Genomic DNA, 20,310 nt, shown 5'->3' with positions numbered 1-20,310 from the left:
TTTGTTACGTTTCCCTGTTCTTTTTCATTTAAATGCTCTAATCGCAATAAGTCGATAATTTTAGAAAGTCGATCTTCCTTAGTTTCCTCGGAAAGTACCAAGCAATGATGCGGCTCAGAAGTTGTCAATCTCGTGTTTAGATTGATGTTTTCTCATAAATTCATCTATTATTTCTTGAGATTTATTACATAAGGACGTAGAAAGTTTCGAAGACGGCTTATTCTTGTGATTAATTTTCCGAGAATTTTCGGTTTTTCTAATGTTCGAATTATATTCTTGAGCCTCTTGGACGAGGTCTTTTATTATAACATAGGAGGTTTCTAGTTTATTATTATCGTTTTTTCTTGTAAATAATCCATCCTTTGGAGATGTAAAGTCTAGAGAGGATAAAGAACTTCTTTCCTTTTTAGGATAAGGTGTCGATTTTCGTAGTGAGGTTTGGTAACCTCCCTCCTTGCATTCGACGGGGCTGGAATTTTCTGACGAGGTTTGGAAACTTCCCTCCGAAATTCCAGAATTAATTTTTTCTAAAGAGGTCTGGTCATTTCCCTCGGAACTGGAATTTTCTGTCGAGGTTTGGAAACTTCCCTCCGAAATGCCAGAATTATTTTTTTCTAAAGAGGTTTGGTAATTTACCTCGGAGCTGGAATTTTCTGTCGAGGTTTGGAAACTTCCCTCCGAAATTCCAGAATTATTTTTTTCTAAAGAGGTTTGATAATTTCCCTCTTCAGGGATTGTTAAATTATTAGAATTTTTATAAGTTTTATTTCCTCCTTTAATTTTGTTTCTTTTATTTTGATTCAGCCTTTTTTGTTTCGTATTTTCAAGTGTTTTGTCTTCGTTTCTTTCTTGGATTTTATTACCGATTTCAGCATCTTCATTGAGAATAATATTATCATGGATTCCGAAAGCATCTTCATTTATGAGATTAGTTCAAGTTTCGTCGATTTTCCTGGAATCCTTCAATGATCTTGTTGATTTTTCCTTGTCGAATGTTGCAATGTTCGAATTATGGTCATCGAATAATTCGTCTAATGGTTTTAAATGTAATGTCGGCACACGGACTTCCACCTCTTCATCTAGAGTACTTATGATATTCAAATAAGCCTTTCCAGAAACGTTTTCCACTATTGTATCCCCTAGATAAATTCCGTGCTCTACCTTTAACTTCGGTATGTATCCTATTTTTATTTCAGGATTGATTATTCTTACATAAAATAATGACTTGGATCTTGGTTGTACGGTAATAGTTTCGGGGGAGGAGAAAGGCACATTAATTCCAGAAATGTCTAAATGTCCCTCCGCGTAATCTATTTTTGAAGAAGTTTGTTTGAAGAAATCATTTCCAAGTATTCCGGATTGTGGAATCGGAAAGTCGTCGGATACAATGTGAAAAGATACAGATATTCCGAAAATTGTTAACATAATTTCTCCGAGTGTGTAAACAGGATAATTATTTATACCATTTAATTTTAAAATATTATCGAAATTTATATTAATATCTTTAGGTATGAATTTCTCTTTAATTATATTCGGTCCTGTATCTAGCATGAGAGTTATATGAGCGGATGCTTTGGTGAGCTGGACCTGAACAGTAGGCACGCAACTGTCTTTAGCGAGGGTTACTGTCACAGGCCGTACATCTGGGTTTCGGTTTATTTGGCGTCCTGCTGAGTGGACGGGTGTGAAGCTTGCTCGGGCCCCTGTCGCACACTCGACGTCGAAGGCCCATTGTAGTTTCCCTGGTCTTTTTCTTTCCAACGATTAATAATCGTTGGAAAGAAAAAGACCAGGGAAACTCTCGCGATCCGTAATTGACAGTTTTCAAGAAGATGCCCTTGTGCCTTACAATATCGACAAAAGGAGTTGGTTTTAGGTATTGAATTCGTTCTAGTGCGGCAATCCTTAGCGACATGTCCTATTTTGTTGCAAATTTGACAAGTAACGGTAGTTTTATTTATTGAATTGCGTTGTTCATTTTGTTTCTTCCAACAATTATTAGCCGAATGACCAGTTTTATCGCACCATTGACAAATTACAGAGGTTTTATTGGCTTGATTATTATTGTTATTTTGACGACATAGTTTTGCGTCGTGTCCGGTTTTAGAACATGACAGGTTATAATTCGTTGTTGGATTACATTTACAGGTTGGCGATATTGAGGATCGCGCAGGCGACATTTATCTGCACTGTGTCCGCGTTTTTTACAAATCTGGCAAATCAGAATTTCGGTTCCCAAGTCTCCTGGAAGTTGATCCAAAGAGGATGACTGTGTGAGCTTCCTGCAGTTATTAGCCACGTGTCCTTCTTTATAACAGATCTGGCAAGTTTCTCGTATTCGCGGCTTGTTTTGACCTGAGTGAGTCTCTTGTCCCTGTCGTAAATCTGTCATTGCCCGAAGTTCTCTTTCTATTCTTAAAGCGTCAGCAACGGTTCCATGCACGTCTAAGTCTCTCGCAATTCTTTGTTCTATTTCGGGTTTGAGTCCTCGGATAAAACATTTGCACATGTCACCTTCTAATGATGCTTTTATATTTTGATCAGGTAAAGAACGACTAGTACTACGGTATGCTTCTAAAATCTGTTTTCCCAGCAATTTTACGCGATTTGCATATGTGACTACATCTTCTTCATTTTTTTGGTAAACGCGTCCTAATTCTCCTTGTAGTATGTATACATTTTTAGAAGGTCCGTAAATTTGTTTTAAATATGAAGTCAAATTGGATACTGTGTCAAAATCTTGATCTTGGATGGTTCATCGGGCTTCGCCGACTATTCGGGTTCTTATTACTTTGGTAAACTGTGCTTCAGCTTCTTTAGGTAGCATGGATTTAGCTTCCTCACATCCTTCGATAAAATAACTGAGCGGAATATTTTTACCATCGAAAAAAGGAACGGCTTCAACCGCGTATTTTAAGGTAGCAAATGGGTTTTGGTGAGTCATGGTTTCGGACCTATCAAAATCTTTTTCTGCTTTATAAATACGAGTATTAGTAAGTGTGTAATATTCTTGGCAAGTTATATCGCCGGAATTGTCAGTATTTGGCTCGGGCGTGTCGGCTATTAAAATAGTATTATTTATGCTTGTGTCTGTGTTCTCTAAAGAAAGATCAAAATGTCTTGGTATAGATCCTACAGTTCTTTTTGGAGTAGATGTATGAGGTAAACCGGAAGTAGATGACGTAATTCCAATTTTAGATTTAGATTTTTTCTCTTCCAAAGCGAGTTTATAAAATTTTTCTACTTCTTTTTTATCGGCTTTACCTCGAGTCCCGACACTCATTCCTGTTTCCTTGAATCGCGCATATCAATCCCGGACGAGCCCCCAAAAATTACGTATGTTACGTCCAGGCCCGAGGAAGGATGGGCCGAAGGAAGGGCGTAACACGTGTATCCCAAGAACAAGTGCCTTAAGGGCAAGTGTCTCGGGTCGAGCGAGCCTGCGGGTGAGCCAAAGATAGGTCAACGACCACAAGAGTCGATTTTACGCTATTTCTGGTTCAAATGCCCGCTCGTCGGTCCCCTTTTAGGTAAAGGAACTTAATCCTTTTTACCCGGGACGGGACCAAGTGCGATTCAGGAGCGTGGGTAACGAGGGGGGGGGGAAGAATTGATTAACTTGAAGTTAAAAGAAATAAAATTAATTAAATTTATTGTACATTATAAAAGGATAAAATTTACATCAACATTTTAATTAGTTATTACTCTAGCACAATATTAAGTGTGATTGTTTGTGGGTACATTAAGCGTGATTGTGTGTATATGTGAGACGGGGTGAGGTTGGTCGGAATCTGGAGGATATCTTTCCCGGAAGAATTCTACGGGAATAGCGATGGGGTATCTTGTGAAGGGAGTAAAGCAAGGTATGGGAATGTCGGGAGGAGCGGTGCGGAGAAAGGCCGTGAGCGTTGGAATATGAATGGGACCAGGGCCCAAGGTGAATTGACCCGGGAGGATGGGGTGAAAATACAGAGGGTAAGTCAGGCTGAGAATTTCGGAGAGGATCCGATCACTAAGATCGATGTCGGAGTAAACAGGGGGAGGAATAAGAGGAGGAGACAAGGGATGAGGATCTGGGACTGGCGAGTGGGATGGAGAAGGAGAAGGTGATAGCGGCGGGAAATCAGACTGAAGGTCAGATTGTGCGTCATACACCGGGGAGTAACTGGGAGGAAGAGTTCCGGAAAGCAGATATGGAGAATAATTAGGGGAAGGAGTGCGAGGGGGCAGATGTGAGGAGTCTCGCGTGTCTCCTTGAAAATTATTTAAAAAGATCCGCGTAATAGCGAGATCCGCGTTTATTTGACTTAAGTCTAACGCAAATGAGGAATCAGCCGCAGCCCGAGTCAGCAGTCGGCGGGTACGTCGATTACAGCGATATCGAAGTCGCTTAGCGTGGGCTCTAGCGGATTTCCTCATGGGTTCCACTAGAGAAACGATTATTATGAGTAAAGGAAGTAGACGGGGGAGGGGGAGGAACTTTGAAGATAAAAGAAAAGACTTACTATTTGAAAAACGTGGACAAATCGATACGAATTATCGCTGGACCCCCCTTGGCGTTGAGGATGGCGAGATATTGATAGTTGATGAAGACGGTGGTTGCTGCTGAGCCCCCTTGGTGTAGGTTTTTGCACTGACTCGATATGAAAGTTGATATGTCTCGAAACTTTTGAGTGCGTATATGAACGCCTGAGTCAATGAATGAATTTCTGACTGAACGAATTTTCCTCTCGAATTTTTCTGCGAAGTGTTGTTCGAAGTTCGCGCTTATATATCGTTTTGGATTACCCTCTCCTAGCGTGAGGAATAAGGGAGGTTGACGAATAGAAATCTTTGTTAGATTTCCATGGTCTTCTCTCTGCCCCTACTTATGAGCATTTTAGAACAAATGTAGCAAATCAGGATTTTATTACGTTCGTTCGCGAATAGGAGAGCATCTTCCAAAACGGGGGATTTAGGATTCTCAGTATCGCACAAGGGATGATTGTTACTACCCTCTTGCGATATTCGGTCACTCACGTTTTATGATTAGTTTCCTTTATTTTTTGATTTTATGAGTTTTTAAGAAAATATCGAATTTGTTTGACTGAATGCCGCTTTATTTAACCGGATGCTACTTTTATAGCCTGTTAACATCCGATTGTTATTTTAGGACATGTACTGAGCATCCCGTTTTAATCTAGCTATTATTATCGGCTCTAGAAATCGTGTACGTGTGCACCGGATACGGGAAAGAAGAGAATCGTAACATCCGATATCCGATCACTCGCGTTTTATGATTAGTTTCCTTTATTTTTTGATTTTATGAGTTTTTAAGAAAATATCGAATTTGTTTGACTGAATGCCGTTTTATTTAACCGGATGCTACTTTTATAGTCTGTTAACATCCGATTGTTATTTTAGGACATGTACTGAGCATCCCGCTTTAATCTAGCTATTATTATCGGCTCTAGAAATCGTGTACGTGTGCACCGGATACGGGAAAGAAGAGAATCGTAACATCTGATATCCGATCACTCGCGTTTTATGATTAGTTTCCTTTATTTTTTGATTTTATGAGTTTTAAGAAAATATCAAATTTGTTTGACTGAATGCCGCTTTATTTAGCCGGATGCTACTTTTATAGCCCGTTAATATCCGATTGTTATTTTAGGGCATGTACTGAGAATCTTGCTTTAATTTAGCTATTATTATCGGCTCGAGAAATCGTGCACGTATGCACCGGGTACGGGAAAGAAAAGAATCGTGAATTCCCCTGGACGTAACACAGGATTATCAACTGTCGACGGTCACTTATGGAACTGCTTCAGCTCCGTTCCTTGCTCTGAGAGTGCTGAAGCAACTGTTAATTGACGAGGACGCCGCGTACCCCCTCGCCACTCCGATTCTTCAAGATAACATTTATGTGGACGACGTTTTGTTCGGAACAAATAACCCGCAATTGCTACGTCAAGCGCGCGAACAAGTATGCGCGCTATTATCTCGTGGCGGATTTACTTTGCGAAAGTGGGCTAGCAACAGTTCCGATTTGCTATCAGATATTCCAGAAGAAGGTCATGGACTCGCCGGAAATAGATCACTCACGCTTGAGGAAAATTTCAGCGTCCTAGGATTGTCATGGAATCCCGCGTGTGACGCTTTTCAGTTCCGAGTTTCTCTTCCACAATCACTTCCAAACACGAAGAGAACAATTTTGTCAACGATTGCTAAATTATTCGATCCTTTAGGATGAGTCATCCCGTGACAATCAGCGCGAAAATCTTTATGCAACAGTTGTGGAAATTAAAGGTAAACTGGGACGATGTCATTCCGTTACAAACCACTCAGCGCTGGGAATCAATTTATCAAATCTTATCCGCTCTAGACAATCTTCAAATTCCTCGGTGGACGGGTCAAGATCAGGACACTATTCAATGCGAGTTGTATGGATTTGCAGACGTGTCAAACGTCGCTTACACCGCCGCAGTCTACATGCAAACGACATCGTGATCCGGGGAGATAACGATCACTTTATTAACCGGCAAATCCAAAGTTGCGCCAATTAAAACAATGAGTATCCCTCGACTCGAATTACAGGCAGCTTTCCTTCTTGCACGACTAATCGAGTTTATTCAAGCATCACTGCATCTGTCAAGTATTACTTGTCATTGCTGGACGGATTCCACCGTAGTATTAGCATGGTTAAGCTCGCATCCATCAAGATGGAAAACTTTTGTCTCTCGAGTTGCCGAGATACAGTCACGATTACCTAATATCAAATGGCGTTACATCCCATCCGCGGAAAACCCAGCTGATTGTGCTTCTCGAGGTATTTCAAACCCTGAATTCAGTTCCTTTAATTTGTGGTGGCACGGTCCTCCCTGGCTCAAACTTGCTCAAACCGAATGGCCAAAGGACCCCGCTCCTCCGCTTGAGGAAACCCCCGAAGAGAATCGGAGCCTTACCGTACATTCAACTCAAACAGAGGCCGGTTGGGACCTAGCGACCAGATACTCTACCTGATACTCTACCCAAAATTGATAAGAGTCACGGCATATCATGCGATTTGCGAATAAGTGCCGCAAAAAGAGTCCAACTACACGCTGCTCAGAAATTCAAGATCAAGCTTTATCGGCAACGGAATGCCGAAATGCGCGTCATTTTTGGATCCGAGTCATTCAAGCGGTGATATTTTCAAAGGAGTTTCAAGCACTTCGGAACAATCAACCACTCCCATCAGGATCACCTCTCGCAGCACTGCGACCGTTTCTAGACGAAGAGGAAATCATTCGAATCGGCGGACGCCTAAGACATTCCGCACTCTCGTTCGCGGCTAAAAATCCAATATTATTAGCCCCTCATCCGATTGTCAAGCTTATTCTACGGCACTCTCACGTTCGAGCCCTACACGCTGGCGTTCAACTCACCTTAGCCACAGTGCGCCAAGATTACTGGGTTCTTCGGGCGCGAACGCAAGTCAAACAGATTATTCACCAATGCGTTAACTGCGTGAGAGAAAAGGCCGAAATTCCTGCGCAATTAATGGGCGATCTTCCGCAAGCTCGAATATCTACGCCCGCTCGAGCGTTCAGCCACGCAGGAGTGGATTACGCAGGTCCTATCGTCACTCGCGCATCATCCGGTCGCGGAATTACTGCACGAAAAGGTTATATCGTGCTATTTATCTGCCTGGCTTCCAGAGCTGTGCATTTGGAATTAGCGAGCAATTACTCCACCGAAGCCTTTTTAGATGCTTTCTCTCGCTTTTGCGCTCGACGCGGTCTTCCATCCACAATGTACTCCGATAACGGTACCACTTTTGCAGGAGCCGACACCGTGTTATCAAAAGCGTATCAGAACGCAATGCGTAATCCCGATTTCCAGAACAAAATTGCGACTGAAAACATTATCTGGCACTTCATTCCTCCTCACGCCCCGCATTTCGGCGGGCTTTGGGAAGCCGGAGTTCGCAGCGTCAAATATCACCTGCGACGTATTCTGGGCGCTCATACGCTAACATACGAGGAGTTTTCAACTCTCCTCTGTCGTATTGAGGTCTGCCTCAATTCTCGACCTATCGGTCCACTCACAGATATTCTCGATGACTACAGCCCCCTTACCCCGGGTCATTTTCTAATCGGCTCATCAATCACGGTGAATCCCGAGCCGTCGATTTTATCCGTGAACGAAAATCGCCTTTCTCGCTGGCAATTAATCCGCCAACTTACGGAGCGGTTTTGGAAAATTTGGCAGACTGATTATGTCAATACTTTGCAACAACGCATAAAATGGAGACAAGTGCAACCATCTGTAAAAACTGACTCCATGGTCTTAATCCGAAACCCATTACTTCCGCCGTGCAAGGGGAATTAGGCCGGGTCACGCAATGCCATCCGGGACCCGACGGTTACGTTCGCGTAGTCACAGTGCGCACCGCGCATTCTGAGTACAAAAGACCGATAGTTAAACTATGCGTCCTACCGGTCGACATCGAATATCCGGCAACTAACTCTCCGAACGACAATTAAATTATTCCCCAAACTGCGAATAAGAATCCGCCAAAATGTATATATGTATAGTTGTAAATATTTCAATAGGCTAAGCTGCAAATCTGTAAATATATAAATAGTAAAATGTAAATATGTAAAACCGCAACGATTCATGCGTATACGTCGCACTCAGATGCGAAATTATTTCGTCACGGCGGGCGGCATCAGGCAATTATTTCGAAATTAACATTTCGAGGCGGGCGGTATGTTCAGGATTCGCCCTGAATTTCGAGCGAAAATATCACCCCCGGTAATACTGGCGCCATCCGTGCGCGCCAAAGCCAACTCACGAAATAATTCAGCCAATAATTCAGATGTTTTTTCGAAATCAGCCAGGATCCGTGTGATAGCGGAACAATACATGATCCTGGCCAATTAGGCAATCGGAAAATCACGCGATTCTACGTGCCTAAACCGGATAGGCTCAAATCGGATCATCCGATGCGCCATCAAATCCTTATTATCCGGGAGAAAGGCTCTCCCCCGAGCAGTCTTTCAAAAGTCCTGATCACGAGTCATTGCGAGAGTTCGAACGAATTTTATAAAGTCATTGTCGGATTATAGAGCAGCGAGAACCGATATTTGCAAGCGCGTTGAAACAATGTAACGTGCCAAATACAATTATCCTTAATCGACGAACTTTGTATAAAATATCGCGATGGATCAACGAACAATTAAGTTAACGATAACTGAATCCGTTCAACACGTGAACGTTCTGAGCGCGAGTGCCGGGATTCGTCTGAGCGCCTCCACTCTCAGTCAGAGGTGGAGCCTGTCTCTCCTTGAGCCTCCGCTCATTCGCCGAACATTGGACAGTGCGGTCTCGCTCGCTCTCACGCGAATGGCAGATAGAGCGCCGTCTCGTTCGCTCTCACAGACAGCCCGATAGAGCGCTGTCTCTCTCACAAGGAGATGCCACGAAGTGCGAACTCTACTTTCGAATGAACTATAGTGCATTCGAAAGGGAAGGTAAAATTATTAAACCATGTCAGAGGTTTTGGGTGTATGGGCCTTAGTTTCTAAGAAATATGTATCTAAATTTAAGCATTTTCTAACTGTAAGGGAAGTACGATAGATAATGAACATTTAGCATGAAGCGCGGTAGCCGTAGTGGTTAAGCGTGCGTCTAATATTTTGTCACATGCCCAAGCTAGGTTCGAGACCGCCTGTGTGAATTTTTTTTTTCAAATGACTATTTAATTAAATTTTTTTAAATTCTTGTACATGATTTATTCTGCTGATTTTTTATGTTTTATTAAATATTTTGCACTTATGTGTTGTAAAAAAATGATAATAGCTTTTATATGTTTTTTATGTCTATTTATTTATTATAAAATTCTGACATCGCTGTACAATGTTGAGGATGAAAATCTATATAAAAGCATTGAAAACATAAATGATTCGCACACCATGAACATTTTATAAATGGAAGCCGTGTTTTACAAATACATTTATTGTTCTGTACATTAGGTGGAAAACATAACTGATTAACGTTATAAAATATATCGCGTTCATTTGCTAACTTCGACGCGTACCAAGCAAATTCGATCATTTTTCTAAACTTTGGAGGAGATAATAAATAATGGGTTAATGATTATATTCGTATCGCGTCATATCGCGAATTCAATTCTTTTTCTTCTTCGCTAACTATAATATCCGGACAGTTTTGAATTCTTTTTATAATAATTTTTACTTGTATATAGAAATAGACGTCACAAGGTTGACAGATCGGAGTGCATTTCGGCGGAATTATTTGTAAATTACATGTTGGTTTGTTATCGTCATTTACAAAAATTTCATTATACATGTGAATATTTTTTTGACCTCCCCACGAGTCTACAATCATCAAGAAGGAATTGTTTTTAATATACGGTTTTATGATTGTTTTTAAATATTCTTCATATAAATAAGAGATCAGTTTACCCGACTTTGAGCAAACAACAACAACATTTTTACACAGTTTTAAAAGCTCGTCAACTTCTACTTTTACACGGACTCCAAATGTATCTCCCGGTTCTTGTAGGCATACAAATACTTTATCTATTAATTTTTCAGATTTTGTGAGAGTATATTGAGCGGTGTATGAATGAGTTATCTTATTTAAATCACCTATGGAAAGTTCGACTGCTTTTTCTCCCGTATGCGTGTATGTTCTTGAAACATTTACTCGATATTCACAACCAGTTTGATCCGTATTAATAATATAATCGGGATCATAATCGCCAGAAATTGATTGTATTAAATCTTGAAATTGTTTCGCAGATTTCGAAATTTCTTCCGGTGATTTAATTTCTTTTTTTGATATATAGCGTATGACGCGACGACTAGAAATTCTATAACTTGTAAGAAAATTAGTTAACCACGATGCCGATGCTGTAAATTGAAAAACGCTCTTTTCTTCATTGTCTTCATCTCGAAATTATGTTGCAGCAGCTATAGCCCACTGCTGTATTTGCCGCCTTGTTACCAATTGTTTCTGTTCACGCGCTTCAGAAAATCGATCGTAGACATTTTTCTTTATAATGTCCAATTTATCTACATATGTACCACCTTTTATGATACCTTTTTTAAAACGTGCTATATCACTTTTGTTCCGTAAGTGTTGTTTAAAACGCTTTTGTAAACCTTGAAAGCTCCACGTTGGATGTTCATTCGCGGTCATAACAATTTTCAATTTTATATCGAGGGGCACTCTATCTACAGGGTGACTCATTTTAACTTAGGCAGCCAAATAACTCGAAAAATAAGCACACTACGAAAAAATGGTTAGAATCAAAATTTCGTCATTTCGAGGGGGACGTACAATGACGTTAAAATCAGCCCCCCACCCCTCCCCCTGGGCGGTGAGGGGGGGCAAGTTTGAAATCTTAAATGGGAACCCCTATTTTTTATTGCATATTCGGAATCTTTGGCTAAAAACACATACAATTTGTCTGAAACATTTTTCTCGATTCATGACAGATGGCTCTGTAATCGACGAAATTCAATTTCTTCGATTTCTCTTACTGAGAACCCATGCTTACGATTCTGCAATAAATTAACAATAAAAATACTACGTTTTCATTGTTAATACTCGAAATTAGTCTTAAAACAAACTTCTCATTATTTTTTATTACTTCTCAAGAAACTGCTTTTAGCGTAACCCAGGAACAACGACGTGGACGTAGCAGTTTTCTGTTCCCTTCGGGGTGCTTGATTAACGTGAGTCCCCTCGCCTCTCATAATTCGGGGTGCTTGAACGTGTGGTAACCCAGCCAGTGAAGGCAAGGTCGTGTGATGACCCAACCAGTTAAGGCAAGGTCAAGTAGTGACCTAGCCAGTGAAGGCAAGGTCGTGTGGTGACCCAACCAGTTAAGGCAAGGTCAAGTAGTGACTCAGCCAGTGAAGGCAAGGTCGTGTGGTGACCCAACCAGTTAAGGCAAGATTGCATTGTTATCAGCTCTCTCCGCATGGAGGAGATGCTCAAAGTGTGCACCATTATTTTCTAAGGATAACAGTAATCGACAGCGAAAGTTACGTTGTACATTTTCTAGCATTAAAGGAGTTATAGCTTCACAAGCTCTTCTTATTCTTTCCATCATATTCAATCTTGTCGTTGGAGCTTCACTATACACTGCATCTTTAACGTATCCCCATAAAAAGAAATCAAGGGGGTTCAAATCCGGTGATCTCGGAGGCCACAGAACTGGTCCACCCCGCCCTATCCACCGATTTGGGAACCTTTGATTCAAAAACATCCGTACAATACGAGCATAATGAGCAGGAGCACCATCTTGTTGATACCATAAATTTAGTCTAACTGCAAGGGGAACATTCTCTAGGTATGCTGGCAAATCATTTTCGAGGAATTCTAAATACATTGGACTATACAATTGGACGTTCAAAAAAATGAGGTCCAATGACTTGACCTTTGCAAATGCCTACCCATACATATAAACTCCAACGATGTTGATTAAGCACCTCACGATACCAATGTGGATTTTCTGGTGACCAATAGTGGCAATTATGCCTATTGAGACTACCATTGCTGATGAATGTTGCTTCATCACTGAAACAAACATTACTAAAAAAATCTGGATTCTAATCTAACATCTCAAGAGCCCATCTACAAAATTGTACTCTGAGTACGTAGTCGGCCTCACTTAATTCCTGTACCAGAGTAATATGATACGGATGGTAATTGACTGATCGTAACAATCTATGTGCCGTAGTTTGAGGGATTCCCAGTTCTCGTTCTATTTGACGGGTACTAATATGGGGATTTTGATGAACCATAGCCAAAACTGCGAGCAATCTAGGGTCATTATTATTATGAAGTCTATTCCTTCGCCTTTCGCGATGAAGTGGATTATTATGAGATCTCCTTTCAATGTTTATAATTTGTTGATCAGTAGGATGGCGGCGATTTGGGAATCGCTCCGCATAAGTACGGGCAGTAAGTCTCTAATTTCTACCACATTCACCAAAGGTTATAAGAATATCGACTACTTCTGTAGGCGTATAATTTGCCATTTTACCAGAATTTTATCAGAGTACAAATGTTAAAAAAATACATAACTTGTGACTTTGGCACTAAATGGACAAAATTTTGGAGGGATAGTTAGAGGAACTCCATCAGATGGAAAGTCCAAAATGTCGGTACTTCGGACCATTCAAGTTGCCTAAAGGGCAGGTTACGCTAAAAGCAGTTTCTTGAGAAGTAATTAATGAGTAATAAAAAATAATGAGAAGTTTGTTTTAAGACTAATGTCGAGTATTAACAATGAAAACGTAGTATTTTTATTGTTAATTTATTGCAGAATCGTAAGCATGGGTTCTCAGTAAGAGAAATCGAAGAAATTGAATTTCGTCGATTACAGCGCCATCTGTCATGAATCGAGAAAAATGTTTCAGACAAATTGTATGTGTTTTTAGCCAAAGGTTCCGAATATGCAATAAAAAATAGGGGTTCCCATTTAAGATTTCAAACTTGCCCCCCTCACAGCCCAGGGGGAGGGATGGGGAGGCTGATTTTAACGTCATTGTACGTCCCCCTCGAAATGACGAAATTTTGATTCTAATCATTTTTTCGTAGTGTGCTTATTTTTCGAGTTATTTGGCTGCCTAAGTTAAAATGGGTCACCCTGTATATAAGAAACTTTCTCAGGTGGTACATATTCTTCTTTGGATGATAATGATGATGATGTCGATGATTCTTGCGATGCCTGTACTTCGACTTTCGCTTCCTCTTCATTTGGTGAAAAATATTCAACTTCCTCTGTTATCACACACTTCCCCAACATTGTTACAAAGTTGTCAAACAATTTTCCAGCAACTTCTTTGGCAGAATGCGTAAATTTGTTGGGTCGGCATAAATTATATCAAATTTTAACAGTACATCTACAAAAATAATTAAATATATCTATATATTTCTGTATTTCTGTATTCTGTTGTACATGTATACAAAAATGTATTATAAAAGTTTTAAAAGTATAAAAAATATTTACCTTTAAAATACGCAATACTGTCAGTTAAATCTTCTTTCGAAATATCACATTTTGCCAAAGACTGGATATGCTCTTTTAAAAATGGATTCACATCTGCCATTTCCATTTTTTACAATACAATATAAAATCGATGTTTCACACAGAGAATAAACGGACACGTACTTCCTAACAGGCTCTCGTGAGAATGACAAAGAGAATCCAACGTCGCCCTAACAGTCATTGCTATACGCATGCGTTAGAGAAAACGAATTCTAGAGAGTATCAACCGGTAGACAGATTTAGGGCCCGTTAAAGCAGAAGTTGACGAACTTTTAAAACTGTAGAAGTAAAATGTTCATGGTGTGCGAATCATTTACGTTTTCAATGCTTTTATATAGATTTTCATCCTCAACATTGTACAGCGATGTCAGAATTTTATAATAAATAAATAGACATAAAAAACATGTAAAAGCTATTATCATTTTTTTACAACACATAAGTGCAAAATATTTAATAAAACATAAAAAAACAGCACAATAAATCATGTACAAGAATTTAAAAAAATTTAATTAAATAGTCATTTGAAAAAAAAAATTCACACAGGCGGTCTCGAACACAGCTTGGGCATGTGACAAAATATTAGACGCATGCTTAACCACTACGGCTATCGCGCTTCATGCTAAATGTTCATTATCTATCGTACTTCCCTTACAGTTAGAAAATGCTTAAATTTAAATACATATTTCTTAGAAACTAAGGCCCATACACCCAAAACCTCTAACATGGTTTAATAATTTTACCTCCTCTTTTGAATGCACTATAGCTCATTCGAAAGTAGAGTTCGCACTTCGTGGCATCTCCTTGTCAGTTTCGTGCGTGAATAGTGCGGTCTCGCTCGATGTCGCGAATGACCGATAGAGCGCGATAAGAAATTGACCAATCACGGCCTAGTATTAAGAGAATATTCGATTGTGATTGGTCAATTTCTTAAGTCTTACGCCTTAAAATTTCATTGTAGAAGACGCTTAACACGTCGTCTACAATGGCAGTAAGATAAATGGATTAAAGCAGTAACTTAAGGAATTAACCAAACACATTCAAGCATTAAAAGAATACTCGACTGTGATTACCCAATTTATGGTGTTTTTCTTTAATTCATTAATTCTACTGCCATTGTAGACGGTGCTATAAGGTCGTCCTAAGTGGCCGTAGCATAAGGTTGTAAAGCGTAAGATACAAGAAATTGATAATCACAGTCAATTATTAAGAAAATACTCGACTGTGATTGGTCAATTTCTTGAGTTTTACGTCTTACAACCTTATGCAGCGGCCATTGCAGACGAACCTTTAATCCCGATTTACCACAGATAATTTAAGCCCTAAGCCTTAAGACATTGACCAAACACAGCCGAGCATTCTCTTCATTAGCCATGCTCCGAAATTATAACAAATACTGCAAATTATATAGTGCACGTTACGTATATTATATATTTTCAGTGTTGACAGTAAACTGGCAGCAATTTCGAAACACGGCCATACTTGACTGTGATTTGTTAATTTCTTGAGTCTTACGCCATTCAACCTTATGCTACGTCCATTGTAGACGATTCTTGAAGCGTCATCTACACTGAAATTTTAAGGAGACTTAAGGCGTAAGACTTAAGAAATTGACCAATCACAATCGAATATTCTGTTAATACTTGACTGTAATTGATCAATTTCTTAAATCTTACGCCTTAGGTCTCATTAAAATTTCATTGTAGACGACGCTTAACGTAGTCTATAATAAGATTTTAAGGCGTAAGCCTTAAAAAATTGACCAATCACAGTCTAGTATTAAGAGAATATTCCATTGTGATTGGTCAATTTCTTAAGTCTTATGTTTTAAAATCTCATTGTAGAAGACGCTTATCACGTCGTCTACAATGGCAGTAGGATTAACGGATTAAAGCAGTACCTTAACGAATTGACCAATCACATTCAAGCATTAAAAGAATACTCGACTGTGATTGGTCAATTTATTGAGTTACAGCTTTAATTCATTAATTCTACCGCCATTATAGTCGGTGCTATAAGGTCGTCCTAAGTGGCCGTAGCATAAGGTTTGCGACGCCGTTGCCCGCCTCGAGAACGCCGATCTGCGAGTAGCGCGCAAGGTCTCGGTATAAAAATTAGATTATAAAAAAATTCAATAGGGTATCGGAAAAAACGGTATCGTGCGGTAACTGAAAATGCGGTAACTTATAATACGGTAACTTATGTAATTGGGTGCCAGGCGCGGTATTTCCGCGCCACGATAACGATACGGTAACGGCAAGATGCGGTGGTAATCCCGAGCTTAGTATTTGGCAGAGGGGCAGGGTTCTTTGTGGGTTAGATGTCGAGAGAGAGCGTTAGACAGTATTTAGGAGAGAGAAATAATCGACAGTCAGTTATTTTATTTATAATTATCTAAATATATTAAACAATAATGGTACAGATAGTAAACGGTATAACAGAGATAAGATCAATATAATGTATAACCTTCGGTATAAAAAAAAACAAACTACGAACGAACAGATAAATCTCGGAATATAAACAATCGAAGATCCGAGTTTGAAAGACAAAGGACTTGCCTTGTAACGACTGACGCGAAGGTCAGGAATCGTGATAACGGAAACGATCTATTCAAAATGTGTGACTATAATACAACGATGAAAGCGGTAATAAAGTGATGTATAATATCTCACAAATCGCGATACGGAAGCTCAAATAATAATTTACAGCGGGGTAATCTTTAATACGCGAGATACAATACTCCGTCAAATTTCCGAACATGGCCGGAGTCGTGAGACCTGCCGCAAGATTTTGATAAAAATTGAACGGTATTTCTTACAATAAGTCACGGTAATTAGCGGTAATCGACTACAGGATAAGACTCGCGGTCGGCGTACAATCAACACGTACGACTTCGGAACACAGGTCGAGGCACGAGCCTCGCGCGAATCTCGATTTTAATCGAACGAAACTAAATATACTATTTGATGGTAATTTGCGATACAACTATTCAAAAGTAACGGATAATGAATAAAATATAATAATCGAGTATCCTGTTAGTATTGTTTCAACGGCACACGTCTCTCCAAGGATTTCGATATATCTCGAATCGATTTTTCGGTACGGTAATCGGCGATAATATTTCACGGTATATTTTTGGCAGAAAAACCAAGGCTTCGGAAAACGGTAGCGGTAATGATGTTTATGCGGAACTGTTTGCTTTATTTAACGGTCTTATCGCGACCTTGTGTACTCGGCAACAAAGACTCTAAGTCGAACAATAGAATTTTCGAATAGTCGATAACAGGAAGATGATTCAGCGGAGATTTCGCGTTAACAAATATTCTTGCAGAGCAAATTGTTCATTTACGGTAACACATGCTCGCGAAGAAATTTTTCGCGCAAATCCCGCCTTTCGATATGCGAAACGACCAAAATTGCCACGTCACGCTAGGACTTAGATTTCGGCACGTAACATAACGGTAACATACACGCTTAATATGACACGAACAACATTTAACGCTAATTAACGATATAAAATTCTACGGTACGGCACGAGACTGTCGGCGCGAACCCCCTGAGAGGAACAAATCCGCGACACCCGGGGACAGCTGGCGTCCGGCAATTACGGTACAAGTACAATTATTTTACGCGATATCTTTACGAAATATTCGTCGCCCTGCGACGGTATCTCTAAACGACGCCAACTGATCCCGGATGAACAATAATAAGGCTATCTGTACGGCTTACAATGTTCGTTGGCTATGGCTTCCTTCGGGGTCACTTCCTCGAGGCTCTTCAACACGTGTATGCGTGGCACGAGCTTACCGAACAGTGACGAATTTCAAGTGCTTCCGTGAGGTCCTCGGATCCCGCGCCGATCTTCCGCGCATTTCGTCAATTTCGGGAAAAATGGGGGTTGATTCTCCGCCCCCCTCGAAAGTTGCTGATGTTGTACGGCGTTGCCCTTACGCAGGGGCCCAGTATTCATAAGCGACAGTAATTTGTGATGATGTCGATTCTTGGGGACGTGACCGGCTGGCCAGGCCGTATCCGCGTCTGCTTCCGAGATTTCTGTTTTCCAGTCAGCTGCCTGGAAAGTTGCCTTCATCAGTTACCGTCGTCTGGATTTGCTGCCGTTTCTTTTTCAATCTGAAAAAATGCAGATTTAATCTCCAATTACATTATAAAGAGTGGCGGCGCGGGACCTTATTACTTGACCTTTTGTTTTCTTGCGGTATCTTCGGTATCTTCTGCGATATATCCGGTATCTTCCTATACAGCTCCCTCTCCTTCCGGTATCTTGCTGTATCTTCATGTACAAAGGAGATAACGCACGCTCGCACAGCAGCCGCACTTTATTCGCGGATCTTACATTAAGACTAAAATAAGTCTAACAATCAGAGTATAGTTATTTTAAGTTCCCTCTCAGGAGCGAGGAACGACCCCGCGCACGCTGTTCCCCCTCGACAGGGCAATGATGACGGAGCTCAAAAAGCGTCACGTCACAGGTTGTAAAGCGTAAGATTCAAGAAATTGACAATCACAGTCAATTATTAAGAGAATACTCGACTGTGATTGGTCAATTTCTTGAGTTTTACGCCTTACAACCTTATGCAACGGCCATTGCAGACGAACCTTTAATCCCGATCTACAACAGATAATTTAAGTCCTAAGCCTTAAGAAATTGACCAATCACAGCCGAGCATTCTCTTCATAAGACGAGTTACGAAATTATTATCAGTATACTGCAAATTCTATAGTGCACGTTACGTATATTACATATTTGCAGTGTTGACAGTAAACTGGCAGCAATTTCGGAACACGGCCATACTTGATTGTGATTTGTCAATTTCTTGAGTCTTACGCCTTACAATCTTATCCTACGGCCATTGTAGACGACTCTTGAAGCGTCTACACTGAGATTTTAAGGAGACTTAAGGCGTAAGACTTAAGAAATTGACCAATCACAATCGAATATTCTCTTAATACTTGACTGTAATTGGTCAATTTCTTAAATCTTACGCCTTAAGTGTCCTTAAAATTTCATTGTAGACGACGCTTAATGTAGCGTCTATAATAAGATTTTAAGGCGTAACTCTTAAGAAGTTGACCAATCACAGTCTAGAATTAAGGGAATATTCGATTGTGTTTGGTGAATTTCTTAAGACATACGCCTTAATATCTCATTGTATATGACGCTTAAAGGCAATTCTACGGTGGCCGTAGCATAAGGTTGTAAGGCGAAAAACTCAAGAAATTGACCAACCACAGTCAAATATTAAGAGAATACTCGACTGTGATTGGTTAATTTCTTGAGTTTTATGACTTACAATCTTATGCAACGGCCATTGCAGACGAACCTTTAATCCCGATCTACAACATATAATTTAAGTCCTAAGCCTTAAGAAATTGACCAATCACAGCCGAGCATTCTCTTCATAAGACGCGTTACGAAATTATTATCAGTATACTGCAAATTCTATAGTGCACGTTACGTATATTACATATTTGCAGTGTTGACAGTAAACTGGCAGCAATTTCGGAACACGGCCATGCTTGACTGTGATTTGTCAATTTCTTAAATCTTACGTCTTAATTCTCCTTAAAATTTCATTGTAGACGACGCTTAATGTAGCATCTATAATAAGATTTTAAGGCGTAAAACTTCAGAAATTGACCAATTACAATCGAATATTCTCTTAATACTAGGCCGTGATTGGTCAATTTCTTAGGACTTATCCCTAAAAAACTAATTATAGACGTTACATTAAGCGTCGTATACAATGAAAGTTTAAGGAAAATTAAGGCGTAAGATTTAAGAAATTGACCAATTATGGTCAAGTGTAAACAGAATATTCGATTGTGATTGCTCAATTTCTTAAGTCTTACGCCTTAAAATCTTATTATAGATGCTACATTAAGCGTCGTCTACAGTAGGATATATAGGAGAGTTCTAACCCAGGTCCTCTCAGGGGGAGTGAGGCGCGCGGGGGGATTACGGAGGCGCGGGGGAATGACGTCACGCGGGACGGAGGGATTTCGGCGGCGGCGCGTGTTAGATGTTTTATGGTAATATTATATTACATGCCCGGCTGATAAACAGTATTGCGTACGGACATGTTCGGTTTATAAATAATATAAACATCAGCATTTTTTGAATTGAGATTATGATCGTATAATAGAGATGTGACATTATCGCCATATCGTCGTAAACGCCTCGTAAAAAGTACGCGCGGTCCCATATATTTATCGAAAGTATAAACAATATTGTATCGCAT

The 20,310-nt window shown here is 40.0% G+C and overlaps 1 protein-coding gene across 1 annotated transcript; it reads left to right on the top strand.

The window, feature by feature from the left end:
- The first annotated feature begins 7,038 nt into the window (after positions 1-7,038).
- Positions 7,039-8,352, top strand: LOC112638782. The gene has a single exon (XM_025410997.1). It carries the CDS (start codon positions 7,039-7,041, stop codon positions 8,350-8,352), a length of 1,314 nt encoding a protein of 437 aa, XP_025266782.1.
- The last annotated feature ends 11,958 nt before the right edge of the window (positions 8,353-20,310 follow it).

The sequence above is a fragment of the Camponotus floridanus genome, unplaced genomic scaffold, assembly GCF_003227725.1.
Source record: "Camponotus floridanus strain SB8 unplaced genomic scaffold, Cflo_v7.5 scaffold369, whole genome shotgun sequence".
Classification (NCBI taxonomy): Eukaryota; Metazoa; Arthropoda; class Insecta; order Hymenoptera; family Formicidae; genus Camponotus; species Camponotus floridanus.
Note: the sequence above shows the minus strand (reverse complement) of the source record. Positions and strands in the feature narration are given on the sequence as shown.